The following is a 17,613-nucleotide window of genomic DNA, read 5'->3' on the forward strand; positions in this document are numbered from 1 at the left end:
GGGCGAGCGCATGAGAATCAGGCTGGGCAGGAAATCGTTATATTAGACTGGATGTCCTCCAGCAAGGAAATGAAGTGGGATCTATCTGACTTGCTGTAGCTTTTACTTTGCATTGTGAGAAGCTCGCAGTGTGCAGTGAAATCAGAGAAACAGCTTCATTATAGGAGAGAAGCCTGTAGACTGAAGGGAACGGTGGGGTTCAGCTATACAGATTTGAATTGATAAAGGTTTCCAGTAATTTACAATATATCTAAACCGAATGTGCGTACAGTTCCAGTAAGAAAGGGGGGATTGTATGGCTAAAGGTTTATCTATGGCTGCACCACATACCGAAATAACATTAAAGGAAAGAAAAAATAGATAGGATGGGATTTTAAAGGTGCTATTTGAGTTCACAAGCAACGTTAATATAAAAACAAGAATGTTTTATTTGTACAAAGGTAAAAAAACGTAAACATGTAAACAGATTACGTATATAAGACAGGAATTTCAACCATAGCTTTCTATATTATGTTTGATTCCAGATGCACTAATATCTTCTACATATTTCACCAAAATGGCTTTTTCAGGAAGTGTTTAAGTGCAGATAACATAACAAAGCTCCCAAAGGTTGCACCCAGATAGAGTCAAGGGCCAGAGATGGAGGGGAGACAATCCCAGAGAGCGAGGGAGTGCAACAAGTCACCCAACAGCCCAAAGACATAACCCCAAATCCCCCACACACACCCACGCTATGGGTCAATCATAGAAGGGGCACCAATGACACAGGACAAAACTGAGTTAAAATCAAATTAATGGCAAATACCTGGGAGGATAAAATGCTCCCAAATTGGCTGCGGTCAGAATCATCCACTAATATGAAAGTCCAAATTGGATCTTTTTGGATGAAAAATGCCACTATCTCCAAGTAAAGAAGCCTCCCAGGCCATTCTCTGACCCTTGACTCCATCTGGGTGCAACCTTTGGGAGCTTTGTTATATTATCTGAACTTAAATACTTCCTGAAGATGCCATTTTGGCGAAACATGTTGAAGAACATAGTGCGCCTGGAATCAAACATAATATAGCAAGCATTGGTCGAAATTCTTGTTATATATATATATATATATATATATGTAATCTGTTTACATTTTTTAACCTTTGTATAAATAAAACATTATTGTTTTTATATTACCTGAAATAATATCTTTAAAATCCGATCCTATTTTTTCTTATCTACAGTTTCAATAAGCCTAAATTGGGCATGCAGCATCATACCTGCGTAAAGTGGGTGAAGATACATCGGGGTACTTATTTCCTGTCTGGCGGGTACCACCAGGCGCTGCTTGTGATGCTGGGTTTAATTTCACAGAATTGCAGGATGCTACACTCTCATTGTCCGAGGAGATCCCCTTCTCGCGATCGGTCTGGTTTATAAATCCCGGCACAGAGTTTCCAAGGGTCACTTTTCCAGCCTCCCTCATTTTGGGGACCGGCAGCCCAGCGGACTTGCTGCTGATGTTGGAGTCGATGCTGCTGGTGCTTGATCGGTTCCCAGCACCACTGCGGGATTTACTGGGCCTGGGTAAGCTGCGGTATTGAAGGTTGGTCCTGGCACTAAGCTGTAAGTAGCCATCGTCTTGGTTGTGCGAGCCATCTACGCTGGCCTTGCGGTTCGCCGACCTGCCAATGAGTCCGGCGGATTTTGGCATTTTTCCTAAAGTAGCAGAGCCGCTGGTGATGGTGACGCCACTGGCGGTTATGATAGGCATGCCAACGACTGTGCTTCCTGGTTTCTTAAAGCCAAATGTATTAGTGTTTGTCGTGATAGACCTTGAGGTATTGCTCGGAGGTTTCTTGGTCTCATCTCCACTGCTGCGGCCGGCGTCTGATGGGGAACGTTTTACCTGCGCAGACTTTGGAGAAAGCCGACCTTTCTCAGAGACCTTTGCATCATCTGTTTTCCCAGTGCCTATGAATTTAAAGAAAGTAGAAAACATTATTGATTGCTATGGGCAGAAAGTGTGGTCTTTCCTCCAGAGATTTTTAAAGTACCCATCTTATCTCTCACCTGTCCCGGGTGTCTTTAGTGTCCCTGATTGTTTGGTCCGAGGTGTTGTTATCCCCACCTGCGCCGTCATCCCCCTCCGCCAGGACCCAGTCTGTGAGATGACCGTGTTCTTCCTCCCCGATGTGCTCTTGTCAGACTCGTCCGAGAGGTCTGAGGGGTTTTTCCTCCATTTACAACCAGACTCCATCTTCACTCCACTATCTGAACCACCATCCGACTTCTTCCGATCATCGCCTGACCACAGCGAATTGCGGTCAATGTGCAGATGCTTCTCTGCATCTGTCTGCAGGGAAGATGATGGTACAGGGTTCAGGCATGACAAGTCTTTACACCTTCCCTAATACAACATTTATATACACTGCTCAAAAAAATGAAAGGAACACTTTGAAAAACAATAAGATCTCAATGGGAAAAATATCATGCTGGATATCTATATTGATATGGACTGGGTAGTGTGTCAGGAACGAAAGGATGCCACATAGTTTGATGGAAACAAAAATTATCAACCTACAGAAGGGTTAAATTCAAAGAAACCCCAAAAATCTAAGTGAAAAAATAATGCAGCAGGCTTTTCCATTTTGCAGTAGTTTATATGGCCCCTGCGTGCTTGTATGCATACCTGATAATGTTGGGGGATGATCAGGACTCTCTCGCTCTCTACCTTATATAAGTGATCTGACTGATGATCAGGGCTCTCTCTCTCTCTCCTTTATATATGTGATCCGACTGATGCTCGGCGCTCTCTCTCTCCTTTATATATGTGATCCGACTGATGATCGGGGCTCTCTCTCTCCTTTATATATGTGATCTGACTGATTCTCAGGGCTCTCTCTTTTTCTCTCTCCTTTATATATGTGATCGGATTGATGATCAGGGCTCTCTCGCTCTCTCCTTTATATATGTGATCTAACGGATGATCCGGGCTCTCTCTCTCCTTTATATATGTGATCCGACTGATGATCGGGGCTCTCTCTCTCCTTTATATATGTGATCCGACTGATGCTCAGGGCTCTCTCTTTCTTTCTCCCTTTTATATATGTAATCTGACTGATGCTCAGGGCTCTCTCTCTTTTATATATGTGATCTGACTGATGATCCGGGCTCTCTCTCCTTTATATATGTGATCGGACTGATGATCGGGGCTCTCTCTCTCCTTTATATATGTGATCGGACTGATGATCCGGGCTCTCTCTCTTTTATAGAAGTGATCTGACTGATGATCCAGGCTCTCTCTCTTTTATATAAGTGATCTGACTGATGATCTGTGCTCTCTCTCTTTTATATACAGGAAGTGATCTGACTGATGATCCGGGCTCTCTCTCTTTTATATATGTAATCCGACTGATGATCAGGGATCTCTCTCTACTTTATATAAGTGATCTGACTGATGCTCAGGGCTCTCTCTCTCCTTTATAAATGTGATCTGACTGATAATCAGGGATCTCCCTCTACTTTATATATGTGATCTGACTGATGCTCAGGGATCTCTCTCTCCTTTATATATGTGATCTGACTGATGCTCAGGGCCCTCTCTCTCCTTTATATATGTGATCTGACTGATGCTCAGGGCTCTCTCATTTTTATATACGTGATCTGACTGATGCTCAGGGCTCTCTCTCTCCTTTATATATGTGATCTGACTGATGATCCGGGCTCTCTCACTTTTATATAACTGGTTTGACTGATGATCCGGGCTCTCTCTCTCTTTTATATAAGTGATCTGACTTATGATCCAGGCTCTCTCTCTTTTATATATGTGATCTGACTGATGATCAGGGCTCTCTCTCTCCTTTATATATGTGATCTGACTGATGATCGGGGCTCTCTCTCTCTCCTTTATATATGTGATCTGACTGATGATCCGGGCTCTCTCTCTCTCTCTTTTATACAAGTGATCTGACTGATGATCTGGGCCCTCTCTCCCCTTTATATATGTGATCTGACTGATGATCCAGGCTCTCTCTCTCTCTCCTTTATATATGTGATCTGACTGATGATCCAGGCTCTCTCTCTCCTTTATATATGTGATCTGACTGATGCTCAGGGCTCTCTCTCTCCTTTATATAAGTGATCTGACTGATGATTTGGGCTCTCTCTCTTTTATATAAGTAATATGACTGATGCTCAGGGCTCTCTCTCTCTTTTATATAAGTGATCTGAATGATGCTCAGGGCTCTCTCTCCTTTATATAACAGAGTTGGGAAACACTTTGAACGCTATTCCTAACCCATCACCAAAATCAGCTTTATACAAGAACTGCATTTTTATGTTGTGGAAGATGTGTGCTGACTGTTGGGACGTTGAGTGTTCTGTATTCCATGTGGAAGTAGCTTTTATTACAACAACTTAACTCTTTATTATTTTCAGACAACTCCAACACCCTCTCTCTTTTATATTTGTGATATGTGTAGTATATCAACTGAAGCACCGGAAAAGTCCCAGAATTCTCACACAGTGTTTGCGTTTTTTGCATGAGTATTCCCTGAACCTGTGTCAGATCCTATAATCCGAGTACTGGTGTCCTATTGTAATTCCACATGTTTGGGATTCCATCAGGTGTTTGTGAGATCTGTATCAATAAACAGATGGTAGGTGGTCGGGTACGGTACCTGCGCGTCCAGGTTCTTCCTTGATGATGCTGGCGTGTTGGCATAGGAGCTGATGGAGGAGCTGGTGTTGATGTCATCGGTGCTGAGGTTGTCGATGGTATCGCTAATGCCGCTGCTCACCGAGCTGCTGTCGTCCCAGCTGAAAGAGACACAAGAAGCCTTTTTATAAACCAACCGCGCAAGAAAATGCCAAAACAAACTGCAAAGCCCCAGGCTCACAGCGAATCCCAGAACTCTGCGCCGCTATCACACCTCTGTGCAGCACACAGACCTCACTTGTTATGAAATAACTCCGACCACACAGAACCCAACCTGGGAGGCGCCTATGAAAAAAACTGTTTTACTATAGGAAGGGAAACCGGGAAATTTCCAACAGACAAAGTTTGTAAAATGTCCACCTGAACTCCGGCACATTTTATAGCCGACACTTACATTTAAATGACCCTGAAATAGCAGTTACCTCATTTTCCTAAACAGGTTTATGCAAAAGTATTTTTTATCAAAGTGGAGTTTGCATGAATATATTCCTGACATGTCCCAATATACAGCAGCCGTATCATTTTCAGAAAAGTTCCACCCTTTATCATTAAAAGCAGTTTGGGAGCTCCACCCAGTGGCTTTGCCTAGCCTGGGATGTCATCAGTCTGCTGCAGGCATGAGGAAGATATTCCTCAGTCTCTTCTCCCACAAAAGTCTGACAGCAACACAATGACAAGGGGGGAGGCTGATCTGTGTCAGACATTTGTAAACACAGCAGAGAACTGAACAGACACCAGGATTTACTCATCTCTCAGTCAGTATCAGTGGCGGCTGGTGCTCCATGGGCCGGGGGGGGGGGGCAGACCACACCATACCCCCCCCCCAGACTACAGCAGCCCGCACACCATACCCCCCCCCCCCACATTGCCGGCTCACTCACCCTGGACATGTGGAGGACAGGAAGCAACAGCGGCGGCTTCCCCCTCAGTCTCCTGCTTCTCCTCCCTCCTCGGCCAGTGGCATGTCTTCTCCTTTCGGCCTATCAGGAAACGGGTCTCAGGACCCACTTCCTGATTGGTCAGGAGGAGAATCCGTGTGACAATAGCGAATATTCATTTGCTATTGTCACACAACTGGGTGGACTCGGGGCGCAGAGCCCACCCTTTATTGAAGCCTATTAGAGCCACTGGCTCTAATCATGTGCTTAAAAAAAAAAACACTGGCGCCCTGCATGTAGATTAGGGGGCCGGACGCATGGATAGGGGAGCAGCGCCCCTGCGCCCCCAATGGATGGGCCGCCACTGGTCAGCATTACAATCCAGGAGGTAGATGGCAGGGCCACCTTACCGAATTGGCACACTAGGCAGTTGCCCGGGGGCCCTACTTGCAACCCAGCCCCAGCCAAGCATTAGTCCCGATTCCTATATGCACCCCGCCGCCGAACTTATCAGGTGGCAAGCACCTGTCAGCCCTGCGCTGCTGTCAGGCCACTTGGGCCGTGGAGGGGGAGCCCACAGCTGCAGGAATGCCTGTCCGCCTCCACAGGAACAGGCACACACAGGAGAGTCGTGTCTGACTCCCGTCCGTGTGTGTGTTCACCGGACCCAGCCGCCAAACTTGGAAGCTGTCATTAGCCTGGCACAGCTGTACCAATAAATATCACCTTATCTATAATATGCCTTTTTATTCTCGTGGGTGATTGTGTAGGCGTGGCCCCAGTGCACTGCATTGCCCGGGGCCCTTTAATGCTCTTAAGATGGTACTGGTAGATGGGGACCCTGGATGATGGCTGAACAAAGATGGTGCTGTACTTTTGGAGAGTAAAGCAGATGAAGACATTGTTAGAGGGAGTATTGTGATCTCTATGAGAGGTAACAATTACCTGGAAGTACACTGACACATTACTGAGCATGCTGCATGAAAATCTATATCTGATGACAGGCCCATTTTAACATATTAAGATCAATTAACGTTTTAGAAACGTAAAGATAATTATAGGATGCACGCCATAACAGAAATATACCGGCTGACACTGCTAATCTCTTTCTGAAATAGTTTCTGTCATGTTGAACGAGCATTCATGCTCAAATGATATAACTTTACTGGCTACATTCAGAAGGTGTCCAATGCGAAGATGCCAAACTTTGCCCCCCACCCTTCTCCTGATGTGGACACTCTGATCGTCCTCTGCCGATGGGATTCATTTACACTATAAAAGTTGCAAGGGAAAATAAAAATTTGCCCAGCTGGTACTCTTAGAGTGCCAGTACCTGGTGCAGACTCCACCCACCTAAGTATGCCAATGGTGCAGACAATGGACCTCATCCCCTGGAGACATCACTGCTCCTCTGATCTGGCTCCTCCTGAGGTGAGGCAGTGCCCAGGCAGCAGGACAGGTGAGTAAAGAAAGAGGTGAGGCTTGGTTGAATGTACTTTAAAGGCTGCTGCCCCCAACACATAAAGACACTGCACCCAGGGCAGCTGCCCCCCCCCCCTCCCCTTTAGTCCCGGCCTTTTTACAAGTTTCAAATGAAAGAGGTGAGGGGTAGCACTCAACTTGTTTAAATGTACTCTAAAGGCTGCTGCCCCCACCCCCAACACAAAGACAATGTACCCGGGGCAGCTGCCCCCCCCCCCTTTAGTCACAGCCTTTTTACAAGTTTGGAATGAAAGAGGTGAGGGGTAGCGCTCGACCTGATTAAATGTACTCTAAAGGCTGCTTCCCCCAACACATAAAGGCAATGCTCCCAAGGCAGACCCCCCCCCCCCTAGTCCGGGCCTTGTCACAAGTTTTGAATGAAAGGTGAGGGAAAGCACCCAGGGCAGCTGCCCCCTCTATAGTGCCAGCCTGGTTCCAAGTTTGAAATAAAATGGAAGAGGGGGGATCTCAACTTTGTTAAATGTACTCTAAAGGCTGCTCCCTTTACCCCCCCCCCCCCAAAAAAAAAAAAAACACTTAAATACACTGCGCCCAGGGCAGCTTCCCCTCCAGTCCCAGCCTAGTTCCAAGTTAGGAAGCCATATAATCATCAAACCCGCCCCATAGTTTTCTTGCAGAGGTAAAGTGGTGCACAAACCAATACCCGTTAAACGATAGTTGCATGCACACTGAATTTATAGCACAGCTTATACAAGATTAGTGCCAGAGATGCTTCTATTCCATGCACTTCTACAAAAAAAGTACACATTTCTGCTCAAGGACCCGGCAGTTAGAGAGATGCCGTAAGCAAGACATTTTTTTTCCACAGAAAAGTTTGCAGGATTTCTAGACTCAGAACAAGTTCACGAGGACAAATAGCGGCGTCTATCTTCAATATACTGTATGCAGTCCTGATAGCCGGCCCTCTGGCATCTCGTATGAAAACAGTGATAGAACGCAGGCTTCATTCCCCAAGTACAGAGCGCTAATCTCGTATTTCACCGGCGCTATTCTGGGCACTGGCCTGTTTATGTTATGAGGTCTGGAAGGATTTGGATCCATCTCAACAGTTCTGTCGGCTGCCAACAAAGGCAGGGCACGAGACCTTGAAAGGCGGCCCTGGAACCAAGCCAGAAAAATTGGTAACTTCACAAAATGCTGAGTATGAGCAACCATGGTTTTACCTGCAGGGGGTCAAATGCCTCCATGGCGGGCACTGCTACAACACATCAAACGTGGCATTTCTTGTGCCCAGTACAGGGTACAGAACCCATCTACACCCATTAGGGAGACAGGAGTGTTGTCACCTTTGACAAGAAATGCCTAAACAAGGACCTTTATGGCGGGATCACAATGAGTTCTTGGAAGCACATAATGTCGCATTACTCGCTTCTTTCCGTGCCATTTGCCTTTTCTAAGGGCTGTTCAGTCCTTTAACATTCAGAGATGAAATTTTAATAGCCATGGTGGTGGTAAGTTTGTGACTTTGGGTCGTAAGTGGAAGGTAATTTAGTTTGCAGATTTAACAGAAAGTTACTGTAACCGTAATCTTGTGTAGCACTACTCCCTTGGGAGCTGCTTAAAGCGGATTCCCCTGAGTTACCCATAGCAACGACTTGTAAATCCTTAGTACTTTAGATTCTTGGCTCAGTCAGTAAACAGTCCAGGGGATTTGGTTTTTATTTTATGATGGGATGGGAGAAGGGATGAGTGGGATACTTCAACTTAGAAAACTATGCACAATCTTGAGGACTTCTATCTACGTTGAATGCGGCAAGGCCACTGCTTCACCCTGCCACTAAAATTAAGTATACAAAAGGTGAACTACTTGGTAGATAACTCTTCAGGGTTCTACTTGGCACCCCCTTTCTCACTGACTGTGTGCGCTGACCTTCTGTCCACTGACCTCACTGGAGTGGTCCCCTTCTTGGGCAGACCCCTTGGCAAGCCCCTGGTACTCACAGACACTGTTTTCCCCAAGTAGCTCTGCCTTGAGCTCCACTGTCAGTTTTTCCAGGACCTTTAAGGCTCAGCTCCACACCTGGCTCACTAGGCTGACTGCCTGTGACCACTTTCCTCAGAATAGAGAAGTAGAGACAGCCGTCGCCCAGGGCCATCTTAAGAGCATTAAAGGGCCCCGGGCAATGCAGTGTACTGGGGCCCCGCCTACACAATCACCAACGAGAATAAAAATGCAAATTATCGATAAGGCGATATTTATTGGTACAGCAGTGCCAGGCTAATGACAGGTTCCAAGTTCGGTGGCTGGGTCCGGTGAACACACACATGGACGGGAGTCAGACTTGACTGTTCTGTGTGTGCCTGTTCCCGTTTTGGGGTTTCCCCTACACAACGTATGTCAAACACAAGGCCCGCGGGCCGAATGCGGCCCTCCAGGCCTTGTCATATGGCCCTCACACCCAGTTTTGCAGCCAGAACATGGCTGGAATGCTATTCCGCCACCTCCGGCTCTCACTTCTCTCCTGAACTCTGCACATAATGCCCACCTGAACTCTGCACGTAATGCCCTCCTGAACTCTGCAATCTGTACATAGCGTAGTCCTGAACTCTGCACATAATGCACTCCTGAACCTTGCGCTCTGTACATAGCGCACCCCAGATAAAACCGGCCCTTTGAGGGCAACCATACTGCTGATGCGGCCCGCAATGAAATTGAGTTCGACACCCCTGCCCTACACCATGGACGCAGACAGGCATTCCTGCAGTTGTGGGCTCCCCCTCCACGGCCCAAGTGGCCTGACAGCAGCGTAGGGCCGACAGGCGCGTGCCACCTGCTAAGTTCAGCGGCGGGATGCACATGGGAATCGGGACTAATGCTTCACTGAGGCCGGGTCGCTGGGCAGGTGGGGCCCCCTGGGCAAGTGGGGCCCCCGGGCAACTGTCTAACATGCCTGTTCGGTAAGATGGCCCTGCCATCGCCCTCCTCCTGGAACTCTGCTTCCCGCCAAAGACCCCCTGCCTCATGTGCTCTCTGCTTTTAAGGTCAATCCCAGGATGCACTGCGGTGGTGCCGTCCCACTGGGTCTCCCACAAAAGCCTGTGCATCATTGGCCAGGTTTCCTCCACTGTCCAACAGGCCTCCCTACTGAAAACAGTGGGGACACTCCCTCAGACCAAATGAATGCACACTGAGCACAGAGAGCAGGCATAATTAAAAGATCAGGCTCCCCTGATAAGCAGACGGAGCAAAACAAATGCTTTGCCTAGCACCTGTCTAGGAGGGTGCTACATCTGCTAAGCTGATTCTGAGATATCTCTAAGCAATTGCAACATCTTGTAGGTAGGTAGGCGTCCTAGATGTCACACTATGCCGTGAACTGGCTATATATTGAAGGTAATAGTTCCAGGTAAGCGAAACATGGAACAGTTGAAACGACTGCCTATGGTAAACTGTAGGCTTACAAAAAATTAACAATCTGATCACAAGGAGTTCTTTTATTATTAGTTGCAGAGAAGTAATAATATTAAAAAAAGGCTTTCAAAATGACATGATCATTTTACTTTTATTTGAAGTTTGACATTCCTGCGGCAGAAGCCTCTTTGGTATTTCCCATCATGGCGGCCTCCTGCGATGAGCCCCTGGTTCCAGCACTCCGCAGACCCTATTAATTACACACTGCTAACTGGAAGAACTCGTTCTAGGGCAATTGTTTGAGACAATAGCTCCTAAGAGGCACGGATGTCTCCAGGGGAATGTGATAGAAGGAAGGGGGAGGAGGAGGACAGCACTGTGCTAATCTCTGCTAAAAGGATTAAGGTGACTCTAGCAAGCAGCAAAAACTGGCCGCAGTCTATGTGCCGTCATCCGAACACTTGTTATTTCACAGGTTATTCGTTAATCGTCCCAAATATTTCAAAAACTCTGTAGTCAGCAATATTCCCAGACAATAGCAGCTGGCAGGAACCCCTCCGGAATTCCAGGATAACATCAGTAAATTCACTGGTTCTTGGTGGTAAATTCTTCCAAAACCTTCCATGGCCCAACAGTAAATAATAAAGTTCACACTCGCACAATAAATGTATGGGAAGGCAAAACTAGTATTGAAATGCTGGAAGCCTTTGGAGGAGATGGGTGTCACTGTGGAGAGGATGGGGGTTGTGGAGGGGATTAGGGGACTCTGCAGTTAAAGGTGGCTCTATAGTAGATGGGTTTCCGCAGGGGCCTGGGTGTCACTGTGGGGGGAATTGGGGTTGTGGAGGGGATTAGGGGGACTCTGCAGTTAAAGGTGACTCTATAGTAGATGGGTTTCTGCAGGGGCCTGGGTGTCACTGTGGGGAGAATGGGGGTTGTAGAGGGGGTTAGGGCTCTGAAGCTGACTTGTTGGCTTTATAGGAGATAGGGTTTCTGAAGGGGGCTGGGTGTTACTGTGGGGAGGAGGGGGTTAGGGGCTCTGCAGCTGATTTGGTAGAGGGCATGAAGTTTCTGGAGCGGGCTGGGGAACACTGTGGGAGGTTGGGGGGGGGCTGTGGGACACTGGTGGAAATTGGAGGCATTATGGAGTCTATGCAGCAGCCAGGGGGGCACTGTGGGAAGCTAGGCAGCACTGATTGTGGTTGGAGGCACTGAGTAAGCTGTGGGCTCTCAGGGGGCCTGGGGACATCCTGGAAGCTGGGAGGCACTGTGGGAGGTTTTGGGATCTGCAGTTGACTGGAGGTCTGGGAGACTGGGGACTGAGGCCCAGCAGTAATGGTTGGGAACCACTGAATTAAGACTATTCACAGAATAGTCGTTTTTCAGTTGCAGATGGAGTCTGGTGGGCGGAGGGTGAGCGCTTACCCTGCCAAAGTGTTACCCTGGCTAAGTTTCCACCCACTTTGGAGTTTTGGGTGACCCTACTGCCCTTGCTGTACTTTAGAAAAATCCAATATGGTGACAACGTCACATTTGTAGGTGTGCAGAGCCAGGAACTCCTATGCAGTAATAGTGTAACTCCTAAACACTAAAGCCTCGTACACACGTACCGATCGTCGGCCGAACGATCGGCCGTCTTTTGTCCAGGGCTGTCGTGTCTGTTGAAAACTGCAAAAGACTGCACACAAATTTTGTCGGCCAACAACAGCCGACTGCAGAAGTGATGTCATGTGATGGTTCACTTTCCTTGTCTTTTTTCTTTTCTGAGCATGCTCAGTCTTCTGCTGTCTGTCGGCCGAAATCTGTACTGACTGGCGAACAATCGGCCGTTCTGGTGTTGGCATACAAAAATTTTAATTCTTGCACGACAGATTCTGTTCGGCCGAATGTGCACTGTCGGCTGTCGGAAGCATCATACTAACAAGCCGAAAATCGGCCGATCGGTCGTCGGCCGAATCTTTTCGGCCGACAATCTGCACGTGTGTACGGGCCTTTAGGCTAGATTCACATGCCTGCGCTGCTTTACCACAAAGTGTGTTGTCTTATGTTACTTCTTGCATTAACATGCTCTGTGTCAAGGCAGCCGGCGCACATAAAAAGCAACAAAAAGATACACCTAGAACTACAAAAAAAGGTGCATGTGCTTTTTTTTTTTTTTAAAGCCAATGCACAGTAGTGCATAATCATGCATTGTGAAGTGCTAAAATGCACGTGCATTAGCAAGGTGCATTGGGGTGCCATAAAGAATGAATGGCATTGCAGCTCAACAGGCAACATGTGATAGCTCTTGCAGCACAAAGGTATGAACCTAGACCCAGAGACCATATAGATTTGTGCAGGGTGTGTTAATGCATATCACATTAGACCAGCCCAATGAAAATAATGGGCTGTCAATGCATCAAAAGATCCCAAAATTCGTATGTATCAGAAAATTGTTGTAAGGTATTGTGGCATGCTGCCTTTGGGGTTACATTCAAAATGCAAGCAGTCCTGCAATGCATAGTTGTAAATGGCCATAAAATATTTTTGACTGACCCTTCTGGGCTTGTTTACATCATAGCCCATGATAAAGCCCCCATTTTGCATGTTGAGGCATCCCATGCATTTTGACACTAAAATTGTTCATGCATATCTTTTTACAATGCAGAGCACAGAACATCTGCATACTTGCATTGTGGTGTGCTATACTGCACTGTATATGTACTTTGGGTGCAATAAAGAATTGCACTGCCCCACGCATATACAGCGTATTGCTATGTGTTGTGGTTAAACGCCTGTTGTAAGCAAGCTTTTAAAATTTCAGCCTGTCCAAAAGCAGACAATGTATAATCATCTGATCTCCAAAGGAGCAACAAATATATTATTACCTATTCTATTTGGCTACTTTTTCTTTTCTTTTTTACGGTTCTCATAGATTTTCATGAAATCGGTTTCAAATCTCAGCTAGAAACTAATAGATATCGCTACAGGGAACGGATTATGGAAAACACTTGGCTGAACTTGTGTTTAAATGTATAACTGTAGCCCAAATTATTTATTTAGTTTAAGATAAAACTGAGAAGGGTTTATACCTCTATCTGATTTATTGCTGTGTCCCTACAGGATAGATTTCCCCCACTTCCTATCCTGGGGACATGATTAGACTCTGACACATACGGAGTCTCCAGGACAGTAAGTGAGGAAATTCTTTCTCACAGGAACACAGGCAGCAATAAACATCTGACGGTAATGCACATAAAATGCATTATGGTGCCATTCATTTTGATTGGCACCCCAATGCACTACAGCAACGTACCTGCGTTGAAGTATACTGCCAAGCACGCTCGTGAGTTAAAAAAGGGTCACGTTCCATCATTTCAATAGGCTGCCTTAATGCAACACACCTTAAAGCGGAGTTCCGGCCTCGGGGGGTAAATTTTAGCTAAAAATACCCCCGGGACAGTCAGGGTTAGTACATTCCACCATGGATATCCTCTGAACTGTCCCGGGTCGCACTTACCTGTAAGAAGAAATACTTACCTTGAAAAGTTCCTCTCCAGCGCTGCCATCTCAGGTGTGGGCAGCTGAAGCCGCAGCGTCCCTTTTCGTGTCCTCTTCCGTGACGTCGGAGCCCCACGATGCACTGCACAGGCCCTGCTCGTCACTTCCGGTGCAGGCGCGGCATCCCTGCACAGCTTCTGGGCATGCCCAGAAGCTGTATAGCAGTGAATGCCGCGCTTGCACCGGAAGTGACGAGCAGGGCCGGTGCAGTTGCATTGATTCCTGGGAGCGATGCCGTTCAGCTCCCAGGAGTCATTGCAAGCCGGAAGTGACAGCGCGGGCCGCGGCCGCAGAGGGAGGAAGTGGAAGGAACGAGAGTATATTTTCTTCTATAATAAGGTAAGTAAACAAAAAAAATAATCGGCACTATCCATTTCTTTTTCAGGTTGCAATCAGCAATCTCTTTGCTGCTGAAAACAGGTCACAGGAGTGCAAAACGAATTGCACTCCTGTGATCCATAGGAGAAGTGCAGCCAAACGAGCTTTGGCTATACTTCTCCTTTAAGATAAAAAAAACTTTCTGACTTTGCAACTCCTTCAAGCATTAAGAAAAATCAATGAGAATGGATCTGTTCTAGATATTACCAACAAACTAGGGTTGGTGCTCTAAAGCAGTGGTCTCCAAAGGGTGGCCCTTTGCTTGCCTTTATCTGGCCATTGGGGCACTATACCAACTGACACCAGTGATGGCGCACCATCCCACTCCTGACACAGTCAAGGGGGCACTATTCTTCTCATTGGTATCAACAATGGGGTACTATTCCTCCCAATAAAACCAATGATGGGGAACTGAGCAGTGGTGGTTGATGCATATGTGGCGCAGGGGCGCCGCCCCCCCATCCATGTGTCTGGCCCCCTAATCTACATGCGGGGCGCCGGACGCATGGAGTTCAATGGGGTTTTTTTTTTTCTAACCATGTGATTAGTGCCAGAGGCTCTCACAGGCTAAAAAAAAAAGGGTGGGCTCGGGGCACAGTGCCCAGTTGTGTGACAATAGCAAATGAAAATTCGCTATTGTCACACAGATCCTCCTCCTGGCCAATCAGGAAATGGGTTCTGCGACCCGTTTCCCAACAGGCCGAAACTAGAAGCCATGCCATTGGGCATAGAGGAGGAGGAGGGAGGAGACGCAGAAGACAGGGGGAAGAAGCCGCTGCCACCGCCGTTGCTGTCGCCGTCGCTGATGTCCAGGCAGGGTGAGGGATCCTGTCCTGGGGGTCCAGTCCTGCTGCAGTCTGGGGGTGTGCGGTGCGGTCCATCTGCCACCCCCCCACGGCCCATGGAGCACCAGCCGCCACTGGAACTGAAGCTGGGGCATTTTCTATTCCTACTGGCCACAGTCCGGCCCCGCTAAAGCCTGAAGGACAGTAAATTGGCCCTTTACTTAGAAAGTCTGGAGGTCCCTGTTCTAAAGCAATAGACACTTTGTAAAATGAATGTTCACTTAGCTTAGAGAATGCGGTAGAGCCGCATTCACTCCAGTCATCCAACCATATACAAGCACACAGTGAACACAGCTCCACCTTATTTACTAAACTTACTGATCATACACTTTGCTATGTGAACAGCCTCTACTCCTTTAGTAAATCAACCCCAATGTTTTCAGATACAGCACTGCGTGTTCTGTATAATTATTGTGAGATGGAAATACAAACATGCAAAAGGTTTGCACAGTGGAAAAAAAACACCCAAAAAAATTCCAGTGTCTGCCAACTGATTTTTGATGCTGTTGTTTTAGGAAAATTCACACCTCAGGCTTGATTAAAAGAATAAGGATGGAACAATTAGGAAAATAAATAAGGTGAGCATATGTTCATTTCAAGGGAAATAAATAAAAAGAAGGATTGCTGTGTGCGAGTGATTAGATCAGTCTTTCTCAATCTTTTTAACGCAGAGGAACCCTTGAAATAAATTTCTGGTCTTGGGGAACCCTCTGCTAAAAATGTAAAATCTACAACTCATGACACATTAGTGTGACAGTCAGTGGGAAGAATGCTCCTTATTCTTGTCATCATTGGGAAGAATTACCCCCCTTACAGATCGCTAAAAGGAACAATGGTGTCATTGGGAACTTATCTGAGAGGCAGAAATTGACCATTTCTCAAGGAACCCCTAGCAACCTCAGGAGGAACCCCTAGCAACCTCGGGAGGAACCCCTAGCAACCTCAGGAGGAACCCCTAGAAACCTCAGGAGGAACCCCTAGCAACCTCAGGAGGAACCCCTAGCAACCTCGGGAGGAACCCCTAGCAACCTCAGGAGGAACCCCTAGCAACCTCAGGAGGAACCCCTAGCAACCTCAGGAGGAACCCCTAGCAACCTCAGGAGGAACCCTGGTTGAGAAACCCTGGATTAGATGATTGAAGTGAACACAGATTTCCCCAATTCACTGAGCTAAAGCTGGCCATACACTAGCCGAAAAATCGGGCGAACTCATTTTCAAAAATGTGAGAGCAGACGATCGTGCTATCGTGTTATCGTGTAATGACCGAGTGTCTAACGATAAATCGTTCAATGGACATAAATGAATCAATTTTTCGTTCAGTTTGTCACATATGCCCAGTGCAAACAGGTCGGCTGAGAAACACATTAACCTTTCAATTTATTGTTTGTTTATCGTTTGGTCGGCGGATTTTCAAAACTGTTCATTTGATTTTTTGGCTCTGAAAAGTTCAAAACGATTTTCTATTTGCGCCCATTAACTGGACGAAAAAGGAACGATTGGACCAAATGACAGATTTTCGAACGATCTTTCGGCTAGTGTATGGCTGGCATAAGTGAACGGTCTCTAGTAGCAGATCAAACCAATTTTGCTTCTTGGATGCAAGGATAAACCAACTCATCAAATCATAACATGAATAAAAAATACACAAAAAGTCAACAATTTTGAAAACAAAAAGCCAAGAAAAGACAGTATATACATTTTTTATGTATGAAATCACTTCAATGCAGCAAGGTCCAGAAGGGGGATCCCACTCCTTCCGTTCAAATATGGAAAGGTTGCAGCACGCTTCAAAAGCTTTATCCAAAAGAATACAATGTAGCGCATAGGATTGATAAGAGAACAAAACTGTCACAATGCTACATTGTATGCTGAATCTTTTTGAATAAAACTTTTCAAAGTAAGCTACAACTTTCTGTTGGACTTCGATCTCTTTCGCTCTTTCTTGCTTTTCTGGGTTATATATAAATATATATATATATATATATATATATATATATATATATATATATATATAATGTCTGACCTCACGTTGTAAAGTGCTGTGCGCTGTAAAATGTTGGTGCTATGTAAACCCTGTACACAAATAATAATAATAATAACACACACATTATATATATATATATATATATATATATATATATATATATATATATATACATGTCTGACCTCCTGTTGTAAAGTGCTGTGCACTGTAAAATGTTGGCGCTATATAAACCCTGTACAATAATAATAACACACACATATAGTGTATATATATATATACACATACGTGTCTGACCTCACGTTGTAAAGTGCTGTGCGCTGTAAAATGTTGGCGCTATGTAAACCCTGTACAGTAATAATAATAACACATATATATATATATATATATATATAAGTCTCAGACACAGCCGGAAAATCTTAGGCAGAGATAGAGATATC

General features: G+C 46.1%; 1 protein-coding gene across 5 annotated transcripts in view; it reads right to left on the reverse strand.

The window, feature by feature from the left end:
- The window catches only part of NAV2 (neuron navigator 2), a 713,755-nt gene that overhangs the window by 76,965 nt on the left and 619,177 nt on the right, over positions 1-17,613 (reverse strand). For all 5 annotated transcript variants that reach the window (XM_082270274.1, XM_082270271.1, XM_082270272.1 and 2 more), the window contains 3 exons: positions 4,659-4,797; positions 2,050-2,332; positions 1,257-1,950 (listed from right to left, as the gene is read on the reverse strand). In XM_082270274.1, the coding sequence (XP_082126400.1) occupies positions 1,257-1,950; positions 2,050-2,332; positions 4,659-4,797 (1,116 nt within the window). The remainder of the gene's footprint in view (positions 1-1,256; positions 1,951-2,049; positions 2,333-4,658; positions 4,798-17,613) is intronic.

The sequence above is a fragment of the Pelophylax lessonae genome (genome assembly GCF_965119305.1).
Source record: "Pelophylax lessonae genome assembly, chromosome: 10".
NCBI lineage: Eukaryota > Metazoa > Chordata > Amphibia > Anura > Ranidae > Pelophylax > Pelophylax lessonae.